We start from the raw sequence: 13,000 nt of genomic DNA on the forward strand, positions 1-13,000 counted from the left end.
GTCATATTTCCGGGCATTAATGGTGAAGTCTAACACACCTGATGCAGAGGGACAAGCCTGACCGGTTGTGCCTGGTTTTGTTTTGGTCTTGACTACCTTAGGCCCCAGTACTGCAATAAACTCTGTGGGGGAAGATCGTGAAATCAAGGGGTCTTTGTGAGAGTGCTGGGTTCCACCCACCCAGGGCTCAATTGAGGGTTAGGGCCTGAGACTGTAAGTATTTTGGAGCATGGAAGGTGTCTTACTCTATGCTTATGAAGTGTCATATACATTTATTTTTAATAATGATAATATATACTAATACATTCTTTATGAAGAAAGGAAAATATGAAGAGAAAATCTTTTACAATATTTGTCCTTTTGTTTAGGTTGCTGAGAAAACAGAAATAAAAATAGCAGAATCACGAGAAGGTTATAGACCAATTGCAAAGCATTCATCGGTGCTCTTCTTTAGTATTGCAGACCTAGCTAACATCGACCCCATGTACCAATACTCTCTCAGTTGGTTTGTTAATCTCTATATCAACTCTATTCATGACAGGTAAGTACTTATTTCTGAGCCAAAATACCGTATATCTCTTTATTTCTCTTCTGATCAACAGTTCCCTCCATTTAAAGCATTTACCTCACTAAATTAGGCTTTCCACTTCTGTTTTGTCTCACTGAGGCCCAAGTTTTTAGAAATTATCTCTAATTTTGGTGTTACAAATTTGGTCCAGCAAATATCAGCATCTGTATTTTTGCACCTGTAGTTTTATAGAAACCAGTATTAGTAAGTCTCTGAACTGATTGCCCACAGTGCAGCTAGGATGGGCTCAGCTCCCCTAATATGCAGATCAGATAGGTCCAAGTTGTGGCGAGGAACCATCAGCCACTGACTCTTCCCTTTTTAAACACAGACTCCCCAAACACAAAACATCTTTTATTAAGAGAAGCAATATGATTCTTAGCTTCCAAGTGGACAGCTCTCCCACCACAAGCACTCTCCTTAATATGTCATACAAAGGACAGCACTCCCTATATTAATCTGCTGCAGTGTTATTTGTAGAGGATTCCAAATCTGGCTTTGAAATAGAACCCATAATGCATGGTGAGCGTGCCACCACCTGAGTACAACTGAGATTTCAGTTAATCATTTTGGCTGGGATATTCAAAGGAGCCTAAGGGAGCTAGCTGCCCAACTTCCTTTGGATGCAGTTGGTTGCCTAACTCCTTTAAGTGCTTTTGAAAATTCCAGCCCTAATCTATATCCCACCAAAAGCTTTCAAAGAGCTTTGGATTTCTTATTTAGTTGCTGACTCAATATATGTACAAATGTTCTTTTTTAGTAACAAATCCAAAATTTTGGAGAAGCGTCTTCGATACTTAAATGACCACTTTACATACAACCTATATTGCAATATATGTCGCTCATTGTTTGAGAAGGATAAGCTGCTGTTTTCCTTTTTACTGTGCTGCAACCTTCTCATGTAAGTTTCATCTTTTTTTCCTAGCATCTCATAACGCAAGACAATCATTTTTCTTAGATTGAAAGTATTTACAAATAACAGAATACTTGGACACAAATGGTGATAACTTAGTCTTTAGTGCCTAGTCATGAAATGTGAGTGCTTTTGCTCCCATTGAAATCAGTGGTTTTGCCACTGATTTGGGTGAGAAGATGAGGCCTCAAAATGTCTCATTAATTTCTTCCTTTTATGTTTTTATGGTACCCTTCAAAGGGGTGGATGATGTTATCTAATAATAATACAATGTGAACAGTTGCCATCATTTTAAATATAAGGTTTCAGGAAAAATTCTCCAAGTAAGAGGTCTGTCTTTCCAGCAGTTTTGTGGAGCATATCACTCCCCCTTTCTTGAGGAGCCTTTCTTTTTCCCATCTCCCCATTGTCTCTGCTTTTCCTTCCACCATGTGATCTAGACTCTCCACTCTGGCTGACTGGCTGTGCTGCTGCTTCTGCACAATGTAGTTTGTGTCTGTGGGCATTGAAGAAAGAAAGGAAGGCACACATGGCTACTTGGAAACATCATAATCAGTTATTATGTGCATACATTTTTTAATAACCAGGCTCACCAGCTATATTAATTTATATTGCTTAACTGTAAACCATATGAATTTATAGTGAATGCTAACATCTTATGCTTCATATCCACACTGTCTTCCACTCTGCCTTATGCATGGGAGGCCCTTCTTGAGCTGATTTGTAAGGCCACAACCATCTCCTCCTCTGCATTCTTCCTCACGATCCATCTTTGGCATGACACTTACAGGAAATCAGCCAATGATTGATGGGTAGGCTGGGACACAGATAGCAGTAGCTGAGACTTTTTATAAGTAAAAATAAGTGAATTGTATACATATGATTGTATCCTTCTTCCCTTACCCTTAATTTATCATTTCTCCTTATAATGTTTGTAAATTGCATAACACAGTGAGGCCCTGAAACCTCAGATGCTACTGCAATATGAATGTTGTAAAATAAAAATGGAACATAACAGCTTTTGCTTTATACATAACAAACAGCTTTTGCTTTATACTATGTCAAAATGCATTTTTAATATAACTGTGTATTACTTACAAACTATTTTGGCATTCTTCTGAATTTAGGGCTAGGAAAGAGATAGAACAACAGGAATTTATGTTCCTATTAACTGGAGGAGTGGGTCTCAAGAACAAACACAAGAATCCAGATCCAACTTGGCTACAAGATAAAAGCTGGGACGAACTATGTCGTGCAAGTGATTTCTCAGCTTTTAGAGGACTGAGGTACAGTAAAAATCCATTGTGAAATTACAAAAAACTACATTGACTGAAGTATGTTGCATACATTTAAGCAATATTTCTGAGACTTTTTCAGACTATCAATGTGATATTGAGTATCAGTGTGATTTGATACCTGTACAACATAAATTGTGTCTCAGCTTCAGAAGTGAGTACTTCTTTTGTAAGGAAGTTGCTGAGGAGGTTAGTTAATTAGAAGGTTATTTCATGTTTTATTCAAGTAATTGTCAGAATGAATCCAATCAATTCCCAGATAAAGAACTTGTCTTTCTGGAGTGGATTGTATTCCTTTCCCTGTGAAGTCCCTTCCTGGTAGAAGAATCTTACTTTGAAAAGGAGGCAGCTGTGGCCAGGGGGAGTCCCTAATAGCAGAACTCTGTTGCAGGTGTAAGGGAGGAGACACCGGGGTAAAATCGTGGCCCCACTGAAGTCAGTGGGAGTTTTGCCATTGATTTCAATAGGGTCAGGATTTCACCATAGGATTTTAGAGCCAGTGCAAAGGCATAAGCCTTCCACATGAGTCTGCTGTGGGTCCCAGAGCATCTGTGGGGTTTGGGAGTGGGCACTACAGATCATTTCATGGAGGAGCAAACCCCATTCTCTGACAAAACAACCAGAGTTGTTTGGAGTTCTCCTTCCTTTAAATGTAAGTTTTACTGTGGGGAAGAGGTGGGGAACTGGACTAATGTAAGAACCAGTCTCTCTCCCCTCATGGGATAACCTATGGGAGGGTGTTCCAGGGAAGAAAATTCCACAAGATTCTTCTTCAAAGAATTTCCTTTGAATTCTTCGGTTGGGTAGTGGTGTTTGTCACGCATAAATATAGAAGAAATAGGGAGTTCACAATACCCAGAACCCATGAATCTCCTGAGATTCAAGCAGACCTTGGGGAGACCCAGGCCATACAGATGGAGGCTTTGTTCCTCCACACCAGCTTAGGTGGTCCCTCCCACTTCCCAGCGCAGAAGTCAGGTAAGAAGTTGTATAATATACAATTTTTGGCTGGTTGAGAGGGGGATAATGCATGTCGAATCGATTTTATTAATTGTACTGCATATGACACTATTTCTTTGTTCTTCATTTAATCAGGTGAATTAATGAAAACCTAAACTCTAGGCATTTACAATAACAGACTATGCTTTTTCTTCTAGGAGTCATATTTCTGAAAATGCAAGTGAGTGGCGTAAAATCTATGACAGCAAAGAGCCTCACAATGTTCCCTTACCAAAACCATGGGATAAAACGTTGAATGAACTACAAAAGATTATCATTCTTCGGTGCCTAAGATCAGACAAGGTAAAAGGACATGGAAACATTTGTTTGTATACTGTTATTTGGCATGTAGTACACTTTGATAATTATTATTACATGTTACTATGTTCTTTGAGTGCTTGCCAATATGTATGCCACTCCTGGTACCCACATGCCCCATGCCCTTGAAAGCCAGATATTTTGGCTACCAGTATGTTTTGGGGCTGCTTATGCACTCTGAGTGTTCTTGTGCTCCTGTACCCAGGGCATAAAGGATGGAGTGGGCCCAACTGCCCCTCAGTTCCTCTTTACTGCCTGTGGCTGTGAGACCTTGGTAGAGTCCATGTCCTGGTGCAATCACCAAATCTTTTTGTGTATAGTTTTTAGGCATATAGTTTTAGGATTAGGTTGGATTTAGTGTACATAGTATAGTTTTGCCAACTGGCTAATAGTAATATAGTTATTTTTTCTTCATTTGGTGAAAATATTTTCATGGTACCATGAGTTAGCCATGACTGAACTGAAGTTTCCCAGCTTCAAGAACTGCTCTTCCTGTGAAGCAGATATATTGCTTAAAGACAGTTACATGAGCTTTTTTTTTGCCTTGCGGAGGGGTGCATACCTGAAAAATGTTCTATCTGTCAGTCCTTTTAAAAAAGGGTGCAGATGGCTAAGGAGGCTTGCTTCAAGCCTTTTCTTCCTGACCATTCATTGAGGCCAGCTGTGGATCCAGGAAAGCAAGACCAAGCTGGACATGAATGCTCTTTGCCCAGGGATGCTGTGGTGAGCTCTGGCTCAATCTCCTGCTCTCAACCACCTTTCTCAAAAATCAGCCTTGTGAGGATCCATGGGTCTAGAACCTTGGTCTGCTCGTCCCTGAGCGACCACCACATTCATACCACCACTGAACAGCTGTGGTAAAGCAGCAGTTGACAGATTATGAGCTTTGTGGGCCCAAGCACCACAGGATATGCTGCCCACAGAGGGCCTGATTGACAGTGCTCCCGGCATCCTGATTGGTCCAGACACACTACTTAAGGGGACACCAGGAAGTTGTCCGTGCAATGAGAAAGATCTTAGCCAATTGCTTTGGCAGACCTTACTCCTGCCTTGTTCCTGCCCTGCTCCATTCTGCTTCTGCCTTTTCATTAAGGCATTGCTTCTGTCTAGGAGAGTATTGACACTAAAAATGGACTCCTCCTTCTGGTCCAGATTCAATAACTGGTGCCAAGAACACAATGCAAATTTCAGAAAATCAGGAATTTCATCCATTTTGGACTTTCTCCAGTACCATTATACGTCAGGTGTCCACTCTCAGTAGCATGCTATTTGCAGGATCCTTGGGGTCCCTGGCAGACATCCCACAGATAACCAGATTCCTTCAAGCAGTCCGATTAGCCATATCATTAGTCATGCCATTCTTCCTGAAAAGCCATCCCTTCGAGCCTTTGACTTCTGTGTCAGCCTTTTATTTATCCATTAAGACTTGTTTCCTAGTAGCTGTCACATCGACCAGGTGAGTGTCGGAGAGGGCAGCCTTATCTATACCGAAGCCTTATTGCTTGTTCCAAGAGGACCAGGTGGTGCTCCGGACAACAGAATCCTTTCTTCCTAAAGAATATTCCTCCTTCCACACTTCCCAAGAGGTTATGCTTCCTTCATTCTGTCCAAAACCACAACATCCAACTGAAAAGGCATCACACACCTTAGATGTCAGAAGAGCATTGAAAATCTGTCTCAAATGTACAGAATCCATGAAAAGATTGGGCTCTCTATTCATGCCCTTCCACCCAAAATGCCAGGGACTCAGAGCTTCCAAGTCCTCCATCACTAGATGGTTTAGACTATGTATTGTGAAAGCCTACAGATCATCAGAGGTTCCTGTCCTAGAAGGGATCAAGGCACACACTACAAGATCCTTAGTAACCTCATGTGCAGAGCAAGCAAGTGCATCCATTTTGGAAATTTGCAAAGCAGCCACTTGGTCCACAGCTAACGCCTTCATTAAGTACTGCAAGGTGGACTTTCTGTCTTTGGCAGGAAGGTGCCGCAGGTGGAGTCACAGAAATAATATAGACTTTTGAGCAAGCTTACAAAAAAGGGACTACTTCTTTCCTACTGAACTTTTGTTTCATAATCCTCCCTACAGCTTTTCCCAGACATCCAGAATTGTAGGAGATGCTGAGCTGCAGAATTGAAAGTTTCTTGCCAATAATTTACTTTCTGCTAGCAGTGACTCCCAAAATTCTAGTCATCCTGAGTTACTTATGAGTCAAGTGTCAAATATTGAGTGGAATCATTGCCATATGGCAATATTCCTTCATCTAATGTACATAGTTAATATCTTTGGAATATGTGTTAGCAAAGTTATGCAAGTTTTACAGCTTGGGAAGTAATGTGTTAGAAAATGGGAGCAGAGGAGTCATGGCCAGACCATGCAATACCAAAAAGCTGATCCGCCTCTGTGAACTGCTGAGAAAGGAAAACAGACCAGACAGCTAGAATTGTGGGAGACACTGCTAACAGAAAGGAAATTATCACTAAGAAATTCTTAATCAGTCTCCAAACATATTAAGGAGGTATCTTGTTTACTCTCCAAGGACTATTCTTATGATGTGTGTGCATAGGTGCTGACCTTTGGTTTTGCTGGCGGGTGCCCCACCCTGACTCTGCCCCCTCTCCCAAGGCCCTACCCCCACTACACCCCCAAGGGCCTGCCCCTGCTCCCCACCTCCTGGTGGCTCTGTCTAGTGCCTGCCCCAACCCACTCACTCAAGAGGCACAGGAGGTTTCCCCTCCTCAATGTAGGAAGGGTTGCCTAGTGGTTCGGGCACAGGCCTGGGGCTCAGATGTTCTGGCTTTGATTCTCTGCTCTGCCATAGACTCCCTGCATAGCCGTGGGAAAATCACTTCACCTCTGGGTGCCCTAGATCCCACCTTCCAAATGGGGCTGATACTTCCCTGCCTCCTAGGCTAAATCCATTCATGTCTGTGTGGTGATGGGGGCAATGGAGGTATCAAGGTTTCGGCATTCACAACATCCCCTGGCAATGAGTTCCACAGGTTGACTGTGTGTTGTGTGAAGAAATACTGCCTTTTGTTTGTTTTCTATCAGCTCTGAGACACCTGAAGGTGTATTTCTTGTAAATACAAATGTTATCACCTTTTTCCAATGGCAATGTGTTTTCTTTTCCTATTAAGTTACTCAGTAATTAGAAATAAAGTCTTAAATCTATTTATACAATGCATTTGATATTTCTCCTGCACAAATGAAAACACATTCCAGTTTAAGGTACTAAAGGTGTGAAGATTCAAAACATAAAAAACAAATGTAAAAATTGAACTTGCATTTACAAATCACTGATCTAAAAGCCTGTTTTAGCCTCTGGAAACCGTTCAGTTTTATAATGTAATATAGAAATCTTGAGTATGTATCTACAGTGACCCAACTGGAGGATTCTTAACCATGCCTTAATGAAAATATAATACGACACTATACGTCTTAAATGTTATTAAGAAAATTTGCTCTCTAAAAAATGTCATTTTCAAGAGCGTACTCAAATATTAAGGAACTTACTAAAGAGACCTGTTCTAAGGCTGTAACACCAGGTAGAATTAAGAGCTCTCCAGGAATTGTAAAAAAAAAGTCCCCAGGGTCCATAGACTAATTCATGAAAGATTTTATTTTCTGATTGAGAAGCAGAGGTATGTACAATAACTTCCTATGGTTTCCATCAGGAGCAACTGAAATGTATAAAGGAAGCATTGACTGTTACACTGAAAATAAAACTGACCACCTTTGTGGGAGAGACTTAAGGAGATCAGCACTCATCAGTTCCCTTCTCTTTCCCAAGGCTAGCCAGAAACTGCTCTCTCCTGGCTCTCATCCTATCAGCTGGGTGACAAGGAGATATTTACCCACATGGAGTGCTTTGAGTGCCCACTGCCCCTCTGGTTCTGGGGCTGCTAGCGCTGGGGGGGTTTCTAAGGCGCACAGGCTCTCAGCTGCCCAGCCTGAGGGGGCATTTGGGAACCTCATTAAAGGCTCCCTCTATGTATGAAGGGGTGTAGATGGACAGAGCAATACAGACAGCTCTCCCGCTCGCAGCCACAGAGCAACAGCAGCCTGCACAACGGGGAATTTACACTTCCCACAGCCTCGAGCCTATGGTGAGGGAGGAACTGCTGATCCAGCTCCTGGAGGACGGTCCTATCAACCAAAGCAACTTCTTGCCCAGCTCACAGCTAAGGGCTTCAGGTTCCTCCGGTGACAGCATGGAGCAGCAGTTCATTTTCCTGTTTGCACTCAGCTGTGGTAGGAAACTCAGGGAGGAGCAGAAGCCCCCTCTGCCCTCCCTAAATGGTGACCTGCTCCCTCTGCCCTGGAAAGGTACCACTTTTACCTGCAGTGGGAGCCAGGCTAGGAACTGCAGCCACATGCTGCGAAAGAGCTCATCCTGGCTCCCTACCAAACAGCTAATAGGCAGCTGCGCTCTACAGCTGATTGCTGGAAACAGCTGATCTGGCGGGCCCAGCATGTGCAAGAGCTGATTTGCGGCTGCCACAGCTGATTAAACTGGTAGGTGCTGAGCACCCACTATTTTTTTCCCGCGGTTGCTCCGGCCCTGGAGCTCCCACGGAGTCTGCACCTATGTATGTGTGGATCTGACAGAGTAAAGAACCTTCTGTGTGCCACATGGGTCCAGAGATTCCAGGGATAGGCATTCCTGATAGTTCCCCGCCCCCCGCCCCCACTTTCTCTAATAACATCCAGTCCCTGGCCTACTGGGCTCCCTGGAGCCAGCAGCCTGCTACGTACCTTTTATTCGCACACCAATCCAGAGTTAGGACCACCTCCCTACTCCATCCTAGGGAGCTTGTGGGACTCAGGTGGCAGTCCAGCATGCTGAAAAACAGGAGGAAGTATCTAAAGAAGAGCATCCTACCATGAAGGGGCAGATGATGCCAACTGCTGTTTCCTCGTCTTCTCTGGATGAAGCACTGGTGCCTGCAACCCCCTGTCAACCTAACAATTATAAAAGTTTTCAAAACCTCCTCCTCTGAATAGTGAATTAATTTGAGATACCTATGGAGGGTGATACAGGATACATCTCAGAACTCCTAGATATCTTCCACGCCTCCATGCCTCATTGCCTGGTGATGCCAGTTAACAAAGCATTATCGGAGCTAGCGAAGAACATCTGGTAAACACCAATTTCTATTGCAGCAACTTCCAAGAATCCAGACAAATGATTCCAGATGACATTAGATGTTTTTGAGTACTACTATATTCATCCTGTACCAGGCTCCCCGGTGGTAGCAGTGGCCCACAAAAGAACTAGGCAACAGAATAAACAAAAAGTGACACCCTCGGACAAAAAACCCCCAAAGTGACTAGATTTATTTGTCAGGAAAAATATTCTTTGACTAACCGGTAATTATGAATAGCTAACTCTGAGTTCTTGTTAGTGTCATGACCGGGACGTGGACGGTTTGACCTTGTGGTCAGGAAAAACTATTCTTTGGCTAGCCTGTAATTACGAATAGCTAACTATCAGTCCTTGTTAGTGTCATGACTGGAATGTAGGCAGTCTGACCTATTGGTCGGAGCAGGAGTCAGGCTAGGTCAGATACCAGGAGGTCAGGGTCTGAGACTGGCCAGAGGTCAGACAGAGAGTCAGTCACAGGCAGGCAGGGTCAGGTTACCAGAAGATCTGCAGCAAGTTGTAGGAGCAGACATTGCAGGGGAAGCAATCCTGAGCAGGGAGAACCCAGTTGCATGAATAACTTCCTGTTCCTGGGTTAAGTAGAAACTTGGGACCAATCAGGACCCCCAGGTTCCACCAATCATATTCCAGGACTGGTATCCTTTGTTAGAATTCAGCTGCTGTTCAAGGGTGGCAGGTTGGGACTGCCTAGCTTGTAAGAGCCCTGTGGATCAGGGTTCAAGACCTATGGTCCCTGACATCTAGTAAGGTATGATTATTTAAATTAGTATAAGGTGTCAGACTTCCCAGACAAGATTCTTCAGGATAGCAGAAAGGCACTGAAGTCAGTAATCTCAGATGGGTAGCTGGTAGCATGAATGTCTTTCCAGGCAGCATTAGATGCCTCAGATATGTCTGCAATATCCATGGCTACATCTATCACCATGTGGAGAGCTTTCTTGTTACAGTCCTCAGGCATCCCAAAGGAAGTACATACAACAATAGAAGAGCTTCCCTTCAAGGGCTATAGCATTTTAGGCAAGATGGATGAGGCCCTGCATTAGTTAAAAGATTCTCACTGATTCTCTCTGGTATCTAGGATTTTACATACTATCTCCTACAAGGAAGCATATCAGACCTCTGATTTACAACATACTAGTTTCATCATCCAGGATCATCATGGGGTTACTATTTTCTTGGAGTCGCTGAGAAAGAGACCTACATCCTCTGCCTCACATCCTGCAACTTCCTTGAAGTAATCATTTTTAACACCTTAGTGAAGAGCAGTGTTACAGAATGCCTGGAAGATCTTTACTCCTTCCCACTCACATACAGACTTTGGGGATTGCTGTCGTTATTTTCAGTGATCACAGAACCTCATTACACTGGCTCACTGGGTTAAGGAGACCATCTCCGCGGGCTGTTCCCTGCAGTTCCACATGCTCCTTTCTTCCCCTTTCCCCATCTCTTTTCAAGGACCCTCCTCAGAAGAGTCTGTTATGACAAGAGGTGTATTCACTTCTGAATCTTGGAGCAGTGGAAGATGTGACTCTGGAAGGGGTTTTACACAAATTATTTCCTGATCCCAAGGAAAAAGGAGGGCTGGCACCCAGTTCTGGAGTTGAGATCACTCAATGCCGTCATCTGCCACTTCAATTTCAAGATAGTAACTCTGGTATCCATGATCCCATTCTTAGATCCCTAGGACTGGTTTATGACTCTCAACCTCCAGGATGCTTATTTTCATATCATGATCCACCCCATACACAGAAAATATTTACAATTCCAAGTAGGAGATTCCCACTGTTAATACAAGATCCTCCTCTTCAGACTATTGAAAGTGCCAAGAGATTTTACCAAATAATTGGCAGTAGTGACAGCCCACCTGAGAAATTAGGGAATACAGTTACACCCATACCTTGATGATTGGTTCACCTGAGGGAAGTCACTGCAGCAAGTGGGTGCTCCATGTATCAGATCCTTCACTGGATCCTTCATCTCTTTATCAGATTGGGCCTAAAGATCAACATGGCAAAAATCATTCCTGGCGCCAGCTAACCCTAACCTTGTACTAGATTCCACAACAGCAACTTTAACAACCACACATAACAATGCTGGCCAAAAAATAGTAGTCTCCAGCACACTGCCCAAGGAGTGGACATGTGAATACATGTGTACCAGGCAACACATTTTGAAGAACCACAGTTACTGTAAGGCAAGTAACTATTCTTTCTGTTAACTACAAGACTGATTAAATGGAACCTAAATGCAGTAAGTTCTGTTAAGATTTCTTTTCTCCCTACACTTCAAACTGCTAGAATTTCACTCCTCGTTTTTTTTGCTGATACAGACTAACACAGCTACTACTCTGAAACCAGTGACATAGCTGTGCAGGTGATCACATGTGTTCTACTTTTACCTAAATATCCTTAGCCTATATGTTATATATTCAGTCATCATCTATAATGATCAGTTTGACTCTAAAAGTAAAATTGAGGTATTGTTCTACCAGTACTACTGATCTCTTAATATTTTCTTCTTCTTAGTGATACTAAATTCTTATACTATTTGATTGTTTCAAATATATGTTCAGGAACCCTTAATTTTTTTTTTACTGTCTGAGTCATAAGACTGTAAGGACAATCACAAGTTGTTATTTTTCATCTGTATTGACTATATTTAGTATTTCACAGCACGTAAAATTGCAGAATTAATATTTGGAATAAAAATTGACATGCAGGTTTTTTCATAAGTATATTTCCTCATGAATCTATCTGTACAGCAATAAGAGGTCTCGGTAGTTAGGAGAACTATACATGCTATATACATTTTTCATTGCAAAAAGAGACTTTTACTAGAATTTATGGGAAAACAGCCACTTTGGTCAGCAAAAATGGATATATGTTGTGCCTGTGTCACACTGCATGGCAACTAGTTGAGGCCTGGCATTGTGCTCTACAGCCTGAAGAAATTGCAACTAACAAAAAACATTTGTGAGGACATTATGCCTCACCTACTGAGATGATGTTTCACCCCCACTCCATTCTACCATCCCCTGATTCTGTGAGGGGTTGCTGGGTTTCTTGTTGATAGGGTGGGAAATAATTATCCAGGCACTGGAAGTAGGCATTTAAAGCATAGGAGACTGGGGGAGTACACCCAGTTGTCCTCTGAAGAGGAGACCAAGTTATTGGAGGTGAAGCCTGCAACCCAAGAACACAACCTGTTTAGTGTCTGTTGGAGGAGTTATTTGGGGATTGACAAGTTAGTGCAGCGTAGCTGGGTGGATACGGCCTCAGTAGTATGGAAATGTTTAATAAGCTTCCAAGCTTTTGAATGTTAAATGAGCTCAAATTCCAAACCTACTGAGACTTCTACAAATTTAGTGTTAAGAGTCCCAAGGCCCTGAGTCATTCAGTGCAGGGGCGGAGGGGAGGCAGTTTGCACCTTCTAAATTCTGGGGCTGCTGAGTGGCCAGTTTGGCCCCTTGTGCAGGTTGAAGCAACCCTGAGCGCTGCCTTGAGTTGCTCCCTGGTTGCAATGGGCCATCTTGCTGCGGTGCAGAATTGTTGGCCCTTCACTTTCTTTCTCTCCTGCCCACCGCTTGCACTGTGAGTATTCTGCAGTGGACCCATGTGGATATTTCTGGCCCCTTTATATTGGCACAGCTGGCACAAAGGGGCTGCTGGGCAACTATGGATTGGTCCCCAAGAGTGAACGTGAACTGTATACATTGACTGTGAAATATAGCTATTAATTT

The 13,000-nt window shown here is 42.9% G+C and overlaps 1 protein-coding gene across 12 annotated transcripts in view; it reads left to right on the forward strand.

The window, feature by feature from the left end:
• DNAH12 (dynein axonemal heavy chain 12) overlaps positions 1-13,000 on the forward strand; it is a 174,362-nt gene that overhangs the window by 139,325 nt on the left and 22,037 nt on the right. For 10 of the 12 annotated variants that reach the window (XR_006292015.1, XR_006292016.1, XM_043550460.1 and 7 more), the window contains 4 exons: positions 369-541; positions 1,329-1,469; positions 2,609-2,767; positions 3,934-4,078. Coding sequence is in view for 10 of the 12 variants with exons in the window: in XM_043550460.1 (XP_043406395.1) it covers positions 369-541; positions 1,329-1,469; positions 2,609-2,767; positions 3,934-4,078 (618 nt within the window). In the remaining 2 variants the exon portion in view is untranslated. Of the gene's footprint in view, positions 1-368; positions 542-1,328; positions 1,470-2,608; positions 2,768-3,933; positions 4,079-11,249; positions 11,571-11,590; positions 11,652-13,000 lie in introns of those variants that run through there. The other 2 variants (XM_043550469.1, XM_043550468.1) reach the window with 2 other exon arrangements.

Source organism: Chelonia mydas, chromosome 7 (genome assembly GCF_015237465.2).
Source record: "Chelonia mydas isolate rCheMyd1 chromosome 7, rCheMyd1.pri.v2, whole genome shotgun sequence".
In the NCBI taxonomy this organism is placed as follows: Eukaryota; Metazoa; Chordata; order Testudines; family Cheloniidae; genus Chelonia; species Chelonia mydas.